Genomic DNA, 18,512 nt, shown 5'->3' on the forward strand with positions numbered 1-18,512 from the left:
AGCAGTTGCAGTAGATTATTGATTCTTACGTAGTGTGAAAATATCTTTTGTGATGTAACTCTTTCAAAAGTACATAAAAATGGTTGCCATTAGGGGTGTACATGTAGATTTATTAAATACACCTTGTGCGCCACCTAGGAACAAAATCTAGAACCCGACACTTGAAATTTTTGCTCTGTTACAATCGTACCCTGTTACAATTGACCCCACTCTCCCCTACTTTAAAGAATGAAATACTCTAAATGAATAAAGCATGAAATGTGCGATTTCAATTAGTATCAATTACTTTGCAAAATTAAAACAGCCGCAAAGCCACTAAAACTTGTAACATAAAATGAACATAACTTAATCTTATTCATTGAAAAGCTAGATGGCAGCACCTCATAAAACTTTTGCTTCTGGATTATCTTAGGTAACAGAGTCCATTATCAATTCGCTGTACCCGTCACCCGTATCGGTTTGGTCAGAAGTACTAACTGCAGAAAGTCAAATCTGTGACACGGTATTCGTTTCAACCGGGCGTCGTAACCAAGGGGCCTGAGGGATCCGGAACCTTCAATAATTGGGAAATCAGGGTCCATTATTTTGAGAAAATATTATTTATACCTATATCTATATATTTTACTCTATATCTATATATTTTACTCTATATTTATATATTTTACTCTTTATCTATATCTATATATTTTACTCTATATCTATATATTTTACTCTATATTTATATATTTTACTCTTTATCTATATCTATATATTTTACTCTTTATCTATATCTTTTACTTTTCTTCTCTTCTTTTTTTACATAGTGCAACTTACTTCATTATTATAAAAAGAAAATTAATTAAAAATAAAATATACAAAAAAATGCACTGCAAATATATAAAAATTTTGCATGTAAAAAATTCAATTTTTAACTTGCGAAAATGCATGTCAAAAAATAAAACAAGTGTTTAGAGAACTACATGAATTGTCACTGTTGTCCTTTCCATCAATGAGCAATAAAACGCTCTTAGCAAAATTCTTTTCCCCCATGCACTTAACTGATTAAGATTGATTCTAAAGCATCCCTTAACTTAATGCATCCCCACGAAGATTCATTTGATACCTCAAAAATAGCCGCCTCAGTTTACATTAAGGGAAAATGTCCTTTGCATTTTGAAATGGTATTTATTGTATTTCTGGGATCCTATGCAATCTTTTAAAAATGTCGGATATCGACAGAACCATCTCTATGTTGGCTATTTATTCATAAATCACCTCAAACAGGCAATTGTCTAGAATTTATAGAAAACAGATGCATTAACCTTTTAGGGAATTAAGTAGGGGGAGACTCTTGTTGATATTTACGATTTTTTGGTGACTTTGCGAAGAGACTTTCTCTGACATTCTAAATCTTTTCTTACAAAGCACTCATATTTCTTCTCCACAATCATTTAAACTAGCTGTTTTCAACCATTTAATAAAGTTTATCTTTTGATTACAAGAGCTCATTAAATAATTTCTTGGGGGGTAATCAAATGTTTGTGTTAAAATTACGAAGTACATTTATTATTGTCTGTTTATGCAATGTCAGAATTGTTTTATGCTTTATAGTTAATATACCAAATTTATGTATGTAGTACATTAGTTCATGATTTTACCTTTCATTTTTTGCGCATAAATTTATTTTTAACGCATGGAGTTCGTTTTCATTTTATATTCATGAAATTAATGTGACGTTTAAATTTTTAAAACAATAATCAATAACTTTGTTTTCAATCATAAATTAAATGTCACGTATAATTTTATAAAGAAAATTTGCATATAATTTAATAAACAATTTTGTATTAATATTAATAATGTATATCCTTATACGAAAAATTAACATTAGCTTACATTCTAATTAATTAAAAGAACGAAGAAATATTTCAAATGCAAAAGTTTCATAAACAAAATCCATATGATTTCATTATACTCATGAATAAAAACTGTATTAAAAATATATTTTTAAGAACTGGATAATTTGTTTAATTTAATTTGTTGTACGAGTGCGTTAATTGTACTTTATGTAGTTTTATTTATTAAGTCTTTATCAAAATAATATAGGATTTTTAAAGTAATTATTTTGTGCTAATTAACATTTTCAGAATTTGGTATTTTTAACAAATATTTTTTCTGAATTAAAATTAATCTTTTTAAAATTTTAATACTGAAACTATAAATTCTGCAGAAGTAGGAAGAAATTGAGAGTTCTATGTGTCGTCTTTTTTATTTCCTTATGTAAATTTATATAAAGTTTTTGGGGGGTACCAAAATGGACCATGTGAAAACCGAAATATCTCATTTCAACTGTTTCTTTTCTTGTAAATAATAAAAAGCTAAATATATTAAATGAAATATGCATAAAAATTATTTTGACCACCATTGTTATATTTTATCATTTCTCCAAAATATGAATACTAACAATTTTCCTCTTTAAACACAACAATATTCGATTTTTAGGACTATATAAGTTAAACCGGAACAAGATGAGAAAAACGCTAAACTGAAAACTGTTTTAATATTCCTGAATTTTCCACTTTTTTTTAGAGTTTAGAGTTTTGTATAATAAGTCAAAGAATATTTGTTTATATTATAATGCGCCGACCTGGTGGCCGAGAGGCTAGCGTGCCTCACTGCGGAGCCGCTGGTCGCGGGTTCAAATCCTGCTCAGGGCATGGATGTTTATTTCTCTCTGTGCTCTATGTCCTTTCTCCTTTGTGTGTGAATGTGACCCGCCTTATAAACGGGTTTGTGGTTGTGTGACGTGGGCGACGCTGCTCCACCGCCTTGGCTTCGCCACATTTGCCCTCTGGGTAACGAGAAGAGAGTAGCAGTTCTAGCATTTTAGTGGCCAATGGGACAACCCCCAAGTGCCCGCCATTAAAAAAAAAGTTTATGATGCAATCGTAATTAACATATGAACTGTTTATATCCTATTTGGTTCCGTAGAATTATTCTATTTGTAATACTTCATTGACTGCAACGATGATAAACACGAATTAAAAATGCTATTTTCTAACAAAATCCTTTTAATTTTGTATACAATTTAAATTAAATGTCATTTTATGTTAAGACCAAAAATGTTTTTAAATCTGAATTATCAGCGAATAAAAATGTAACGAAATTAGATGAAATGAAAACTTTTTAATTCTTCATCCCTTTCATTAATTCAGATCTAAATTATTTTTGAACTGCATCTTACATAAACAATGGTAAGTTTTTGTAACTAATCTCAGTTGTATCAGCATCAGTCTGGAGCTGATACCGTAAAAAATGGTACTCACCCATCTCTACCCTTTATTACTTAGAATAGCTATTTCCATTGGTGAAATAATGTTGATCTACTGAAAGTAAAATGTTTGAAATTTATTTCAGCTTTTTCCATAGATTTCTTTTTTGTTGTTTTAATCCTAAGGAACTGTCAATTTTCAGGTTTATTTGAGCACCAGAAGAGGAGCTTGGCTGTTTCAACGTGTAGGACCGGATGGTAAGCCATTTGATGCTGCTTATACCAAACGTAATCTTGACATTTTAAGAAAAATGGCTCCATATAACATTTCCTGTTGGTTTATAGAACATGAACTAAACAAGCGTTTTGATCACGCTGCATATGGTTTGAAGCCTAAACATCATGTTTTTAGCCAACATCCTACCATAAATGATGCCTTACCCAACAAAATCCTCAGTGGAACTGTAATTCTCAGAGAGGATGTTAAATCTTTTACTGAAAATGGTGTTATTTTTAAATACGATGACCATCAAACAGACATCGACGCTGTTATCTTAGCAACTGGCTATGAAATTGCATTTCCACTTATAGGTGAGGAAATAATTCCTGTCAAACACAACAAGGTTGAACTTTACAAGTATATGTTTCCTCCTAATTTGACACATCCTAGCTTGGCTGTTATTGCTCTAGTGCAAGTAATTGGTGCTATTTTTCCAGTTGCTGAAGCTCAAGCTAGATGGTATTCATTGATAATGACAGGAAAGCGGAAATTACCAACAAAAGAAATCATGCTACAAGATATTAATGCGAAATTGAAAGCAAATAGTGAAAGATATATTCCATCCCCCCGACATACAGTACAAGTTGATTATATAACATACTTGGACGAACTAGCGGAATTGATTGATGTCAAACCACAGCTTCATAAACTACTTGTTACAGACCCTAAACTTTTTTGGGCCTTACTCACAGGTCCATCTTTACCTTATCAATATCGATTGAAAGGTCCCCATTCTTGGTCAGGTGCACGGGAAGCGATTTTAAAGTATAATGAGCGTGTTCTTGCTGCTTTGAATACTAGGAAATGCGATGATTAATACTAAAAATCATTTGAAATTTACATCAAAAAGTCATTTTCAAATTTTATCCAAATTACGATGGTTAGTTTTTAAGTAAGGGCCGTTTGAAAATAAAAACAAAACAAAAAATTTATGCAGCAAATTTATTTTTTGAATCTCCATACGTTTTTCTTTCTTTCAAAATAGTTGCCAAGTTTGCTTAAGCACTTAATGCCTTCTAAATAAATTTAGAATACCCTCTTCATAGTAATTTGCCACCTGCTCCAATAATCAAGAGGTTACGACCGTTTTCCCGCCTTCGTCATCGTTGTACTGGTTGCCGAGAAATGATCGGGCTGCATTGAAAGGTGGTTCAAAACTTCCCAGTCAAAAGAGTCGAATGAAGATCGGGACTGAGCTGTGGAGAGAGTGATTGTCACGGAGTTGCAAAAATTCCTGTCAATATGCCAGTAGGAAGTTTCGTAAACTTCACAAATCTGCCTGTGAATGTACGCAAAAGACTGGTTTTTTGCCTACTAAAAACACATTACTGACCGTACTTCATACGCTGATGGCGATTTGTTAAACTTGAACATTTAAAAGACACAGAATTGACCGTATAGGTTACCTACACAGTTGTTCCCAAGGAATGCTAGGACTCGACGCATGCACTCGTTGCGACGCACGCGTCACCTATTAGTGTACTCAACAAAATTGCTCTTGCTTAAAAAACAGCCCTCGTACATGCATCCCTTCCGAGAAATTATACAATTTTTTTCTAACTTGTTAAAAATCTTTCATTGAACTCGTCTATTTTTAATTTTATTCTGAAATAAATCTCTTCATTAACTTCCAATGTATGTACATATTTTTCTTTTCTCCAGTAAGCTACTATTATCTATTGCTGTTTAATTTTATCACAATGAAATATCGATAAATAATAAAATTTTGTTTATGTTTCGAATTTAAATTTAATATTATAAATTTCAGAACTTTTTTTTTCTTTCCTTTTCATTGAATTATATCGATGTATTTTGTCCGAAATTATAGTTTTGAAATTATCTTTGACTTAGTGCATAGATAAATTCTCTTGGCTTATCATTTTAATCCTCACGTTCTTCTCAAAAATTAGGTAAAAGCACTTATTTGATGTAGTTATATTCGTTTAGTGTATGAATTATTTTTTTCCTTTCCTTTTAATTTCATATGCACACAATTTTATAGCATTCATCAAAGTAATAAGAGAATCTGTGATATCATGTATAATTTTTATATATTTTAGCTTGATAACCTGTTTCAATCAGAATTATATTTTGTATTGAAAATGTGCTTATTTCAATGTTATATTTTGTATTGAAACGTTGTATTTTTATGCGTATTCTTATTCGATTTTTGTGAGTTGATGCATTTATACATTTATTTTTCCTTCGAAAGTTAAAAACATGTAAGTAGATCATAACAATCTTTATAATAACTGTAGTATATAATTTTGAGTTTAATGCTTTTTGGTATTTTATGATTTTGTATGTTTTTTGTCCCAGCTAATAAAATGAATTTAATTAATTTTGTTTCTAATTTATCTAATTTTGCTTCCAATTTTTATTTATTTGGAATAAAATTATTCATCACATTGTAGATTATGAGCTTCTAGCGGGTGAATAAAATAGTTTAACGAACGTTTCAAAAATGTTTAAAACTGTGGATTTGTTGCGTTTATTTTATTTGCATTCGAGTTTACTTCTCTATAAAAAAGTAAAGCTACTGATTCCGTTGAATCGAAAATTAAAGCTGCAAAATATAAGCATATTTTGAAAAATCTAAACTTTGTGAATAAAACGAATAAAACTGACGCAACTAATGAATCCTAAAAATTAATTTTTAAAGTAGATCCCACGTGATAATAAACTCGAGATCCATGGTTGGTATAAAGATATAAGTTTTTATTGTTTCAGAGAAAAGAAAACAATGGAATTTTTTTACATAATAAAGAACTAGTAATCAGAAAAAAATAGTAAAGATAAAAAGAATTAACCAGAAACCTATGATAAAGATTAAAAAATGATAATTTTTCTTAAAAATATTTTATACTCAATTTAATCATATTTTATAATCAATTCCAATATTTTGCAATTAATTCTTCTACTTCAACAGTTTCAAACATTTTTGTATATATATCGCCGTGTAAGAATCATAAAAGCTTGAATAACTATGAGTTCCTTGTTTCTTCTACATTTTGCAAGGAAAAAAAAACTACAAGGCTTTTTGCAATAAATTTAATACATTCAAAGAAAATCGTAACATTTAGGTTAAAAATAAATTTTATAAAAAAACAAAACTACCCTTACTCTTTACCAATGATATAAATATTGAAAAAAAATAGAACGGCAAAACTGAAACTTCCTTAACTTTTTGATAACCATTTTCCATGCTTAACTTATGAATAAATTCATTTTTAGAATACGCGAAATATTTTTTATTAAATGTAATGAGTTTTTCAAATATATAAAGTATTTTTTTTCTAATCTTCAACGTCAGTCATTCAGGAAAGTGTTTTGGTTTCACAGTACGACGCTGTAGCTCAAAACTTCTGAAACAAAACATGTCAAAATTAATTTCTCTGTAGATTCAATATAACGTTTAACAGATATAATTTATACTTCATTAATTCTTCAGGCCATTTGGACTCCGAGTTCCTATCTATACATTTTTATAAAACCCTTAATAGCTTTTCACTAACACCCCTAAAAAATTGATAACATGAATACAAATTAATAAAAACAAACGTATGATATTTTATACATTCTGGTCTATTATATCTTAAGCTTGTCAATTGCATGTAATAAAAAAATGTAAAAGAGTTACGCCAATAACTGCAATCCCTGGGCAAATTATTAGATGCGCTATAAGATTCTATGTTAAATCTTAATCATCAGGTGATACTATACAGCTTTATTGCTTTTGCGCAGAAACCGGTTTGTACTTGTTTACGTTTGTGTATGAATTGGTGAAATTAGACGATATATAATATAAATTCGACAATTGAATAAATTAGACGGTATATTATATAAATATAGAATAGTTATTATATCAGACGATAAATTAGACGATATATTATATAAATATGGAATATTTATTATATCAGGCATTTAGACCAAATTAATAGACGCGCTGTAGTGTTTTAATAATTGCATGTTTTGCACGAGTTTATATGCTATATTCTCATCGCTTAACATAAATGTAATGGGTTTTTATCGAGGAGATTTTTTATATACACTGAAGAGCCAAAAAAACTGGTATACCTGCCTAATATCGTGTAGGTTACCCGCGAGCACGCAGAAGTGCCGCAACACGACGTGCCATGGATTCGATCAATGTGTGAAGTAGTACTGGAGATAATTGACACCATGAATCCTGCAGGGCTGTCCATAAGTAGGAGTAAGAGGGGGCTGGGATATCTTCTGAACGTCACGTTGCAAGACATCCCAAATATCTTAAATAATGCTCATGTCTGGGGATTTCGGTGGCCAGCGGAAGTGTCTAAATTCAGAAGAGTGACCCTACACAATATTAGGCAGGTATACCAGTTTTTTTTGGCTCTTCAGTGTATATTTGCATTTATTTTTAACGTATTTCATTACAATATTTACCAATTAATACTCGAACATAAACGAGTGTAAACTGCTTTCAGCCGCGTAAAACAGTAAAGCTGTAAAGCTGTTCACCTGATAATTAAGATTTTGCATAGAATCTTACCGTGCGTCTAAAAATTTGGACTGTAACTACAGTGTAAAACGATTGATTGAGACGCATACACTCATTACAAGTCGTGGCTTTATAAGCTCATGATAGTTTTTTTTCATGAATGCATAAATAACAAAATGCAAGGGTCGTTGAATGCGGATGCCTGTGTTCCGAGTGCTGTTAAATAATTCAATGTAAGCTTTTGTCAGTAATATATATTTCCGAGAATTTCATTAAATTTAATGCTTCGTTTCCCGGATCTTTTGAAATGTTATCGTTATTTAACAATTGAATTTTTAAATGGACTGATGTATGAAGGACACCTCTACAAAATGCTCTACTACCTATAAAAAAATGACTCTGAAAATGTAAAAAAAATATATACAAAGTTTCAAACTTCACATTACATTTCTTAAAACAATTTTGAAATTTAAGAAAAAAAGCTAATAACATAGCTAAAATAAGGATTTAAAATAGTTAACCAAATAGTTTTCTATTTTTTCATGAGTAATTGTGCGTATCTATAAGAATAATGCTAAATTATTAATCACTCAGATAATGATACGAATACTAAATGAACAATCGATTTATTTTGTTTTTATTAATTTTTTTATCTCTTTTCGCAGTAAAATGGAGCAGTTTTTTTTTCTTTGGAAGATTGTAATCTAGGCAATGTTGTATTAATTTGATTGCAACCCATATCACGGATACATGATTTTCAATGTTATACTTCGCAGACTGGCTATTTTGAATCCAACCCTTAAGACAAGCAAACTTTGGGTTCGAGTATTCTGATAAATGATATATTCTGACTGGCCTTTTAAGTGAAACTGACAAATAGCTCGACGATAAGAATATCTTTAAACCAGAAATATATATTCCCTGAAAAAAAGGTATGGACGAAACTACCGGAATACGGTAGAATTAAGCAAGTTTCCTTCGTAGAAAAGCGGAATGAATTTGCGGAAATGAATTTGCTTTACAGTTATTAGTTATTTTTAGTTTTATATGTCGAATTTCAATTCATACCATTTTCATCTTAAAATAATAATCAATGTTTCCTTCTGATTTACATAATTGATTTAAAAATGTAATGAGATTATCATTTCGTGAAATATATAAATCATTCGGTTGCCTGTAATTAGTTATTTTATAAATATTTCTAGTGATGTTATATTAAATTAACCACTTCCCAGTTTTGACCGAACATCGTTCAGGTACTTGAAAAGGGGCCTTCCCTGTTTTGCTCGAGCGCCGCTCCTGCGACTGACTTTTTTACTCTATTGCAATAATTTGCCCGAATTTTTTCTTTCTTTAGTTTACAACGTTTCTAACAGATGGCTCTGGTAGTCCAGTAGAGGTATGATTGCAAAAGGTTTTGGCGCTTTTCTTTTACGCGGGAAAAGGCGTGAATTTTGTTTTCACTAGCTTAGTAGAAAAGTCAACTTTAAGTAAAAATAGCAATTGTTTTTGCTCTATATAAAAGTTAAAATTATTTCATAAAATCAGTAATTGCAATAGTTTTGACTCTTGATTTGAGTTTATGTAATCGATTTTAACAGAAATTTGTTTCTCAAAAATATGCTTATTTTTGGACCCAATTTGCCAGAAAAAAGACGCTGTTAAGCGGTTAATAATCTAAGCAAATGAGTTGCGCGTCTTCTTAAAAAGTAAACAGCAATACACTGAATTATTAACGCAGATCCTTGCTCGGTACCACTTGTCTCATGCTTGCAAAAAGAAGGGGGAAGCATGAACTGCAGAAGATTCACGTCTCATGACTGAAGAATGTGGTGGACAACTTCTGAGGATCATTAGACCCGGAGCACCCAAAAACAGAAGACTGACTTAGTTCCTGTGCCTGCAGACTTTAGTTAAGCATAATGGAGCGGCTTTCACACCTTGTTTGGCCCTACAAAAAGAATATAGTTTGTCTATGTAAAGAACTCCCCTAGACATTCGTCTGGAGTAGTGGCGGTGACTATGGTTACGAGTTTTAACTATTTCAAGTAGGGGTTTTGGATCATAATTTAAGACAGATTTTGGCTCAGGACGGTGAGAGGCAGGTTATCAGGGGGGAGAGAAACTCCCCTTTTTGAAATGCGCTATTTCCTGTTTCCATAGCAGCAGACGGCCTTAGACTTCATGATGAGGGGAGTTCTTGCCAGCACTCTCAACGTACTTCACCCACTCCGCCCAAATACACCCCCTCACCGTTGATAGAGCTGTCCAAAGTTTCATCAGCTGACTCTTGAGTGGACAAATAGGGAGCCTTACATATCGATGATGGACTGAAATCTTATCGAGTGTGCACCAAGTGCACGTCTGCACAGGTCTCCCCAGGGCATATTCACTGTGAGCGGCTTTTGCATGAGGACATTAGAACTACACCTCTTACTGTGTATGACTTTTTAAGGATTCCCGACCTCCTGGACATGGACTAGCTTGTAGCTAGACCTTGAAGAATAAGTCACAAAAAGAATGGGACAAAAGTGGTATAGTTCCGGGCATTCAATCGACTGCTGAAATTCCATTTTTTTTTAGAAAGGAAACAAAAATTCTTCATACTAGAAAGATTTAAAAAAGAATAATTTCAAAAATACATCTCCGAAATGAGAAAATATAAATTAATCATCTTATGATTCCTTATAAAATTTAAACTAATTGTTTTGCAACGAATCAAATTACTTTATACCTAACCCATTTTCTTTCCCTTATACTTAATAATCATATGGAAGAATTTACCCCGACCCGCCCTTATTTAGGGCATACGGGTAAATGTTTATTAAAATAAAAAAAATCCAGAAAACAGTACAAACATAAAATACATAAAATACACATCAGACATGGCCACGAACATGGACATGGACAGCCCATGAACATGGCGGGCGTAGAGCAGCTAAAATCATGTTAGGTGATAACCATTAAAACAGCAATATATTAAAAGTGTCAATTAAAAGAATAATTTAAAAGAACACTTTAAAAGATAAACGTGCAAAATTTACAAAAGAACAATATTGTAAAACATTTAAAAACAGTACTTTTAAACCCAATTAAATAGTACAAAAGTAAATATCAATAAAATTGGAGCAAGTAAAAGAAGAAGAGTTTATAAAAGACATAGTAAAAAAAATGAGACACCCAAGCTGGAAGGAACAAGTTCCGAGACATTAAAGACCGTCCCCCAATACATCCTCTAAAGTTTGTTTAATAATCTTTTTTATGATATTTCTACAAGTCAGGTTAGCATAGCATTGATGTTGACCAATATTATTAAAGTTATTGCCCCGGATTGTCTGAAATTGAGAATAATTCATTAACAAGTGATCAATAGATTGATATTCACCACAGTAATTGCATTCTGGAGTTTTGTGGAATAATTTATATTGGTGTTCTCCAAACACTCCGTGGCGTGTTAAAAATTGATTGAGATAGAAGTTTGCTTGTAGTCTATTTAATTTCGGGTCTTTAAAAAATTTGAATGTCTGTCTCCCTTTCTCGAAACTCCGCCATTCCAGCCCCCAGCTCTTCATGCTATATAATTTAACCTGAGTTTTAATTTGGGCGATGGAGCTTGGGACCTCAAGGGTAATTTGGCAGAGATCGGTGGCTTTCTTAGCTGCTCGATCCGCCTCCTCGTTGCATTGAGTACCTATATGAGCTTTAACCCAATTACAGAGTATATTAGATCGCCATAATTGTTTAGTGTTTTCAACAATTTTTGAGTTTGATACTAGGTTTTGTAAGGTTTCAACGAGGAAAGCGAATCAGTATAGATAGTGGCGTCTGGATATTCTTTTTTAGAGAGCCAGAAAAAGCATTATTAATTGCCACCAATTCTGCCATGTAAACATTACTATTGTTTGAGATCCTGGTGGAGGTTGCCTCAATTAAAGTATCGTGCATTTTAGTAACAATGTCGAAGCCAGTTCTATATTCTGTGGTATCAGTAGCGGAGTCGGCAACCTCCATCCTTGATCAATCAGTAAAAATTTCAAGGCCGCTGTTTGTTGGGAGTGATCTACCGTAGGGAACGGAAATAAGTTTTGATGGGTGAATCCTAGTTGGTGGATCATCCATATGTGCTGTGAGGAGAATCTGCTGCATCTCTGAGTCAAAGGCGTTAAGTCTCCAATTCCACTTAAGTCTTTTAATGCAAGTGCCCTCCAAATTCTGATAGGTTTCACTCCCGCCAGTATCTGGAGGGCCTCAGTGCTGGTTGTAGAGTAGACCTTAGTGATGTTAATGAGTGAGATTCTCTGTATGGATTTAAGATTTTCGTTGATTTTAACAGTATTGTGGTACCAGACACTGGCGGCGTATAAAATGATTCGCTCCGTAGCCCGCAGATAGATCAACTTAAGGATAGAGGGTTTTAGGCCCCAAGTTGCCCTGGCCACCCTTTTAATTAAGTTGTTAAAGTTGATGACTCTCTCTTTGACCTGGTTTAGATTTGATATTTGGACTCATTTTAATAATTGGTTGTCTGCCTATTCTTTTTCTATTTTTTGGAAAAGTTATGCATTTCGTTTTGTGTCGCTAAATTTAAGATTACTACTCTCTGTCCAGGCTGAGAGTTCAGCAAGGCAGTAGGTGGCCACTTGATCGAAGCGATATAAAATTGGGTGTCTCAGTAAAAGCAATATATCATCCGCGAATGCTATTATGCGGCAATCATTAAGATTAAAATCGTGGAAAACATTAAAATCAATACAATTAAAATAGCTAAAAACCGAATTAATGCATATCAGTCACAGCACCGGTCCAAGTGATGAGCCCTGTGGCACTCCCATAAAAATGTATTGCTTAAAAATGCAATTGCCCTCCTCGTCAATAAAAGTGAACACTCTCGCATAAATTTGACAACCTCCAAAAGAGCGTCATCAGTCCATCTCCCGGTCCGGAAGCCAAATTGATTAGGACTTAAGTGTTGATTGTTTTCAAGAAAGTAAGCAAGTCTCCTAGTTAGTGATTTGTCTAATATTTTACCTCAGACCGGGAGTAGAGAAATGGGTCTATATGAAGCGGGCATATATAATAATCATGGTGATTGTAATTCCAAAGCTTTAATTTCGCTAAAACTGTAAACGCTGTTACTAGAATTTGCCCTGATAACTTGTAAATATATGCGTAAAAGAAAATATTTTCTGAAGAAAATAATAGGATTTTAATACCCTTTAAAAGATTGTTTCTCACCTACTTGAAAAAAAACTACTTTTTTACCAAGTGCAAAAATAAAAAATTTTGGTGAAATTACCATACTCAATGGTAATGACATGTTTGGTAATAAAAAAAACATAATTCTGGTTAATAAAACCAAAATATGTGACATTTAAATCATCATTCATTTAGCAATTCTTCTTTTCGCATGGTGACGGGAGATTCTGGTTATCAAACTTATAGTTCTTATTTCCTCTCATTTAGTAAAGACTACAAAACTGAAAAGTAAATTTAATCGAGCAAAAGGTTTTTATGGTTCTAAGGTATCGTGATAAAATTACCAAATTTTGCAACATTTATCAAATTTTATACATATTATAAATTCATATTTTATAATTTATTTTACCAAAATCATTACCAAAGAGATTCTGTAAAAATTAACTAGCTTTTTGATGCTCCCATAGAGCCACAAACACGATAAATTTTTCCATATTCTGATAGTTTTGACCATGCATTTTTCCACAGTTGTCATTTTTTTTTACTAAATTATTACCGTACATTATACTTGCGACAAACCTCATTCTACGATGCGTAATGTTCCACTACTACAGAAAAGTTTTGTAATATGTTAAAAGAAGAGACAATAGACAAATACAGATTCCATTGATAAGAATAGAGGTAATTATGAAGAATTTAATAAGGAAATGCATGATAATTCTTTGAATTTATAATATGAAAATCTTTAAAAATGCGTGCTAGAAAAAAGAAACAGAAAAACCAGTCTGGCTTACATATTGGATTCTGTTTGTACCAGCCATTTTTGTTGTAGTGCTATGTTGTTACTTCTAATGTTTGTCTAGTTCATATTTCTATCATGAAAGATACAGTTCGAAAATGTTACATTTGAATATATGCATTTGAATGGCACGGAAAATTTTATCTCAATTTAATGTTTACCTCGTTAACAGTCGATAATTGTTTGTACAAAACAGGGTAAAAATCAGCAATTTCGACGAAAAAAAATTTTTTTTTAATCTATATGTTAACTTGAGTTCATTAGCTTTTCAAAACCCTTTAAATTTTTGTTCTCCGATTTCTAGAAATCATGTTATAGTTTTTTCGCATGTTGATAGACAAAATTAAAACCGAAGAAAAATTTCCGAAAGTCAAACGTAATATTTTTCATTATGTTTGATTATTTAAAAAAATTTTACTTGAATAAAATATATTTTTAGAACAATGATTCGATTCATTTCAGAAATTACTTTTTGAATAAATAATCTTTTTCTTTGAGCAGAATTTTCTTGTATTTTAGATGCATTTTCTGAAAAACGTTAATTTTGAGAAAATTTCTTTACGATAGCACATATTACAAAAAAAAATAATTATTAAAAAATTATTTGAAAATCTGCATGCACGTTTTGCATAACTTTAGCTATGAGTTGAAGTAAAATCTAAGGCTTAAGCGGGAATTAATAATTTTATCAAACTTTAAGTTATAGTGTTTATTTTTTTAAATCAATATTGAACAGCTTTATTGCATATTTGAATATTATTTTAAAGATTATAGTTCAAAACACTAGAAACAATTTTATTGATCTAGATTGAGATTATTTCGATATTTATGCTTTACAATTTGATAAAGTGACAAAAAACATTTGTAGTTCTTATGCTCTTTGCCCTTATTTTGCAAAAAAAATATTTTATAAATTATTAAAACTTGCTTTAGATTTATAATTTTAGGAACCCAATTTACCAAAAACAAAATTAACATTTAAATTAAGGCTGTTTTCAAAAATCCGGTCGGATCCTTAAATATCTTAAATCCTTTTCTTCCAGACTTTCTTTTCGTAGCAGACGATAAACGAATAATGATTTATATTATTATTGTTTTATGCATTGTATACAAATTGGAGCAGTATTTGAGTGTATAGGTAAAAAAAAGCAAATAAATTTAGTGTTAATAAGCTTTATTTGGCAAAACCATTAGAAAATGATGTAAAAAGGCTGTAGTAGCCTTAGGAATGTTTATTGGCTAGATTTGCAGAATAGGCTCATAACTTTTATGGCTAATTATGTTGTAATTATTTGTCAATAGCCAATTATTGTTATTCAAACAACTACGGTAATAATATAATTTAGCTAAATTCACTTACTGGAATTTGCATGTAATGATTGAGGATTATATTAATCAAATAGACATTGTATAAGAGTTCGTATTTTGTGATCAATTTGGCATTTATAGAACTTCCTGGCAGAAGGTAGTGGTCGGAATTATAAGTAAAATCAGTTTACTTCATTATGAAAAAGTAACAGTTAATTTGAATTAAAATATTTTATGTATCTTGAAAAGTCATTGAATTTTTCAAAACAAATTTTAATAATGTAATTTGAAAAACATAAAAAATTTATTGGATATATTTTAATCATATCTATTTTACTCTTTAAGATTGCATTGAAATTATATTAGCCTTTAGATGTTTTATAATAAATTATAAAGTTAAATTAAAGAAAAAATTTAATATGAAAAGGATAGCCAAGCAAACAAATTTAGAAAAAAAACATTAAAAAATGAAAATATGAGGTTTTTTGTTAATATTTATTTCAAAAGTGAAACAATAGATTCGCTTCGGGCACTCAAAAATAGACTCTCATTCGCAAGACCAAGGGGAAAAAACATATCGCAAACGGAAATCATAGAGTTGTCAAGCAGGCATGCCGAGTCTTGCTGGCTCAGGGTGAAACTGATTCGAATCCCAGCGATGGCTGGTTGATATGAATTCCGCAGCCGATTCGCACCGACAACAGTGCTGACGTAAAATATCCTTAGTGAAGACGGATCATGGGTAAGAGTCCCTTTGCTGTCAGGTTTTCGTTGTTTATCTCTCTATGTAACGCAATTACGGGATAGTTTCATCAAGAACTCCTCCACGAAAACAAAATTTCTCCCAATACTTGTTTCTGGAGTCCTCTTGTCTTCTGGATTGGATTCAAAACTACATTGCTACGGAGTTGAACATTGGTGGACGTGAAACTCAATATTGGGTCGGACTGTTCAACGACGGTAAAATAAAAAAAAAGGGGCGTAAAAAGTAAAATAAAAAAAGGGGCGAGTCAGAGCTAAAGTGCTTCAAAGTATAGAGAGTTCGCCGCCTAATAGTTTTCCTCTTCATGTAACGCAAATACGGTTTAATTTAATCAAAAAATCTTCCATGAAAGCTATTTTGCCCCAATTCTCGATCCAGGAGTTTCCTCATCTCCTGGGTTGGGCTCAAAATTACAATGCTACGGATTTGAACACTCATGGTCGTAAAATCAGAATCGGGTCGGCTATTCCAGGCCGGTTGTAAAATAAATGAAAAGATCGAAAGTAAATATTAGGGAATATCAAAATTATAAAAAACCACGATAGCCGAGAGAGGCAAAGCAGGCCAGATTTATTTCCACGAGATGTGAACTCATGTTATGGGGAAGAACTCATGTCGTTGACTAGGGAATCAGCATTTATATGAATCAGATAAGATTCAAGATCATCACATCTTGATATTCCCTAATGTGAGGTGAACAACCTAGAATAAACTATATATATCAGCATCTTAAGTTATATCGAATAGTTGGCGGAGTAAAGTATTTTTTCGTCTTTATAAACATCTATCTTATCACAAAATACAAAGGTCACAGTTTTCCTTTTTACGAGTTTTAAAATGAATCTCTTATATGAAAAAACACTCTTGACCTAAATATCAAATCATAAAATAGAATAACAAAGGAAATCAGTTATTTTGGCAGAAAAAGCTTTTTTTTAAATCTTTTTAATAGACATTTAGCTTGACTTATTTATCATACTTGATGTATTTAAAAATATTTCGTTTTTATAATGCATGTCGTAACATGTTAGTAACAGTGGTGATCGTGAGAACTTTTCCCGATCAGTAAAGTTTAATTTAAAAAAAAGGAATAACAATACATGAGATATTAATTTCTTTACAGAACAAAATCAACTTCATAATTGATTATATGTACATACCCTTCAATATCTTATTGAAACATGCAAATTACGATTATAGAACAAAAGTATAGTTCATAAATGAGCAAAACGAATTATTAAAATGATTCGAATTAAAAAAATGATTTTAAGTTGAATCAGTGAATTGAAAATGATTTTAAGCAGTTTATTTGATTAAGATCAATAATATGGTATTTGGAAATTCTTATTTCGCAATTACAACCTTTAATAAATATTTTTAGCATTCATCTCTAATAAAGAAATTAAAAAACTGTGCACATATAAAACATCAAAAATCATGAAAGCAAGGGAAAAAGATTATCAGATTAAAAAATTTTGAAGTAGTCGGAATTTAAGACATTAAAACCGTTTGGATTGTCGCTTAAAGTTTGAAAATATTTCTATTAATCGCATTTCAACTTCTCTCCAACAATCAAATTAGTTTTTGATGTTTTTAATCTCGCTTTCGGCCTGGTTTTGAACTAGATAAGTTTTAGATGACGAGCAGTGCAGTCCTATGACCTTATGCTCAGTGCTTTTTTGTTCAGGCCTCCTCAATCAATTTGTGCTGCTTCATATTTATGCGTGACTCATAGCCTTGTGCCAATGAGTCCACATTGCTTAGTACACTGACAATAGCCTACTGCCCTGACAACAGATTTTTAAGAGCATGTGAATGGGTTTAAGAGCTTGGGGTGCTTAAGTTTAATCTCCTTTCTTTTTACAATCCCATAGTTTTTTACTACTTTTAATCTCGTCTTCAGTTAATTTTAGCCAGGCCGCCTGCGGATGCCGACCTGTAGCTTTGGGCTCAGTACTTTTATGCAATCAGTCCTTCTTTACTACTCAATCAATTTGTACTCTTCAATCAATTATCCTTGCGTAACTCGAGGCGTTGTGCTAATGAATGCACATTGCTTGATGCCTGCTTGTAGGCTACTGTCATAGCGGCAGGTTTTCAAGAAGCAGCGAATGGACCTTACGAGCTTGGGGTAATTAAGATTATATCAATTACCTTAACCCGAGCCGCGATGGCTCAAGGGATAGAGCGTTCGCCTTCCAATGATGTAAACCAAATTCGAATCCCAGTGATGGCTGGTCGATACGAATCCGTGTCAGGTTTGCACCGACCACAGTGCTGACGTGAAATATCCTCAGTGGTAGGCGGATCATGGGTTAGAGTCCCTTTGCCATTAGGTTAACTGAGGGAGATTCTCGTGGTCTTCCTCTCCATGTAACACAAATGCGGGTTAGCTCCATCAAAAAGTCCTCCACGAAGGCAAATTTCCCATTACTTGAT

At 32.0% G+C, this 18,512-nt stretch overlaps 1 protein-coding gene across 3 annotated transcripts in view; it reads left to right on the plus strand.

Annotated features, from left to right (window-relative positions):
- The window catches only part of LOC107450467 (flavin-containing monooxygenase 5), a 26,270-nt gene extending 20,402 nt beyond the window's left edge, over positions 1–5,868 (plus strand). For all 3 annotated transcript variants that reach the window (XM_016066275.4, XM_071187305.1, XM_016066267.3), the window contains one exon: positions 3,451–5,868. In XM_016066275.4, coding sequence (XP_015921761.2) covers positions 3,451–4,344 — 894 coding nt within the window. In that variant the 3' untranslated portion in view covers positions 4,345–5,868. The remainder of the gene's footprint in view (positions 1–3,450) is intronic.
- Positions 5,869–18,512: the final 12,644 nt, after the last annotated feature.

This window comes from Parasteatoda tepidariorum, chromosome X1, assembly GCF_043381705.1.
Source record: "Parasteatoda tepidariorum isolate YZ-2023 chromosome X1, CAS_Ptep_4.0, whole genome shotgun sequence".
Taxonomy (NCBI): Eukaryota; Metazoa; Arthropoda; class Arachnida; order Araneae; family Theridiidae; genus Parasteatoda; species Parasteatoda tepidariorum.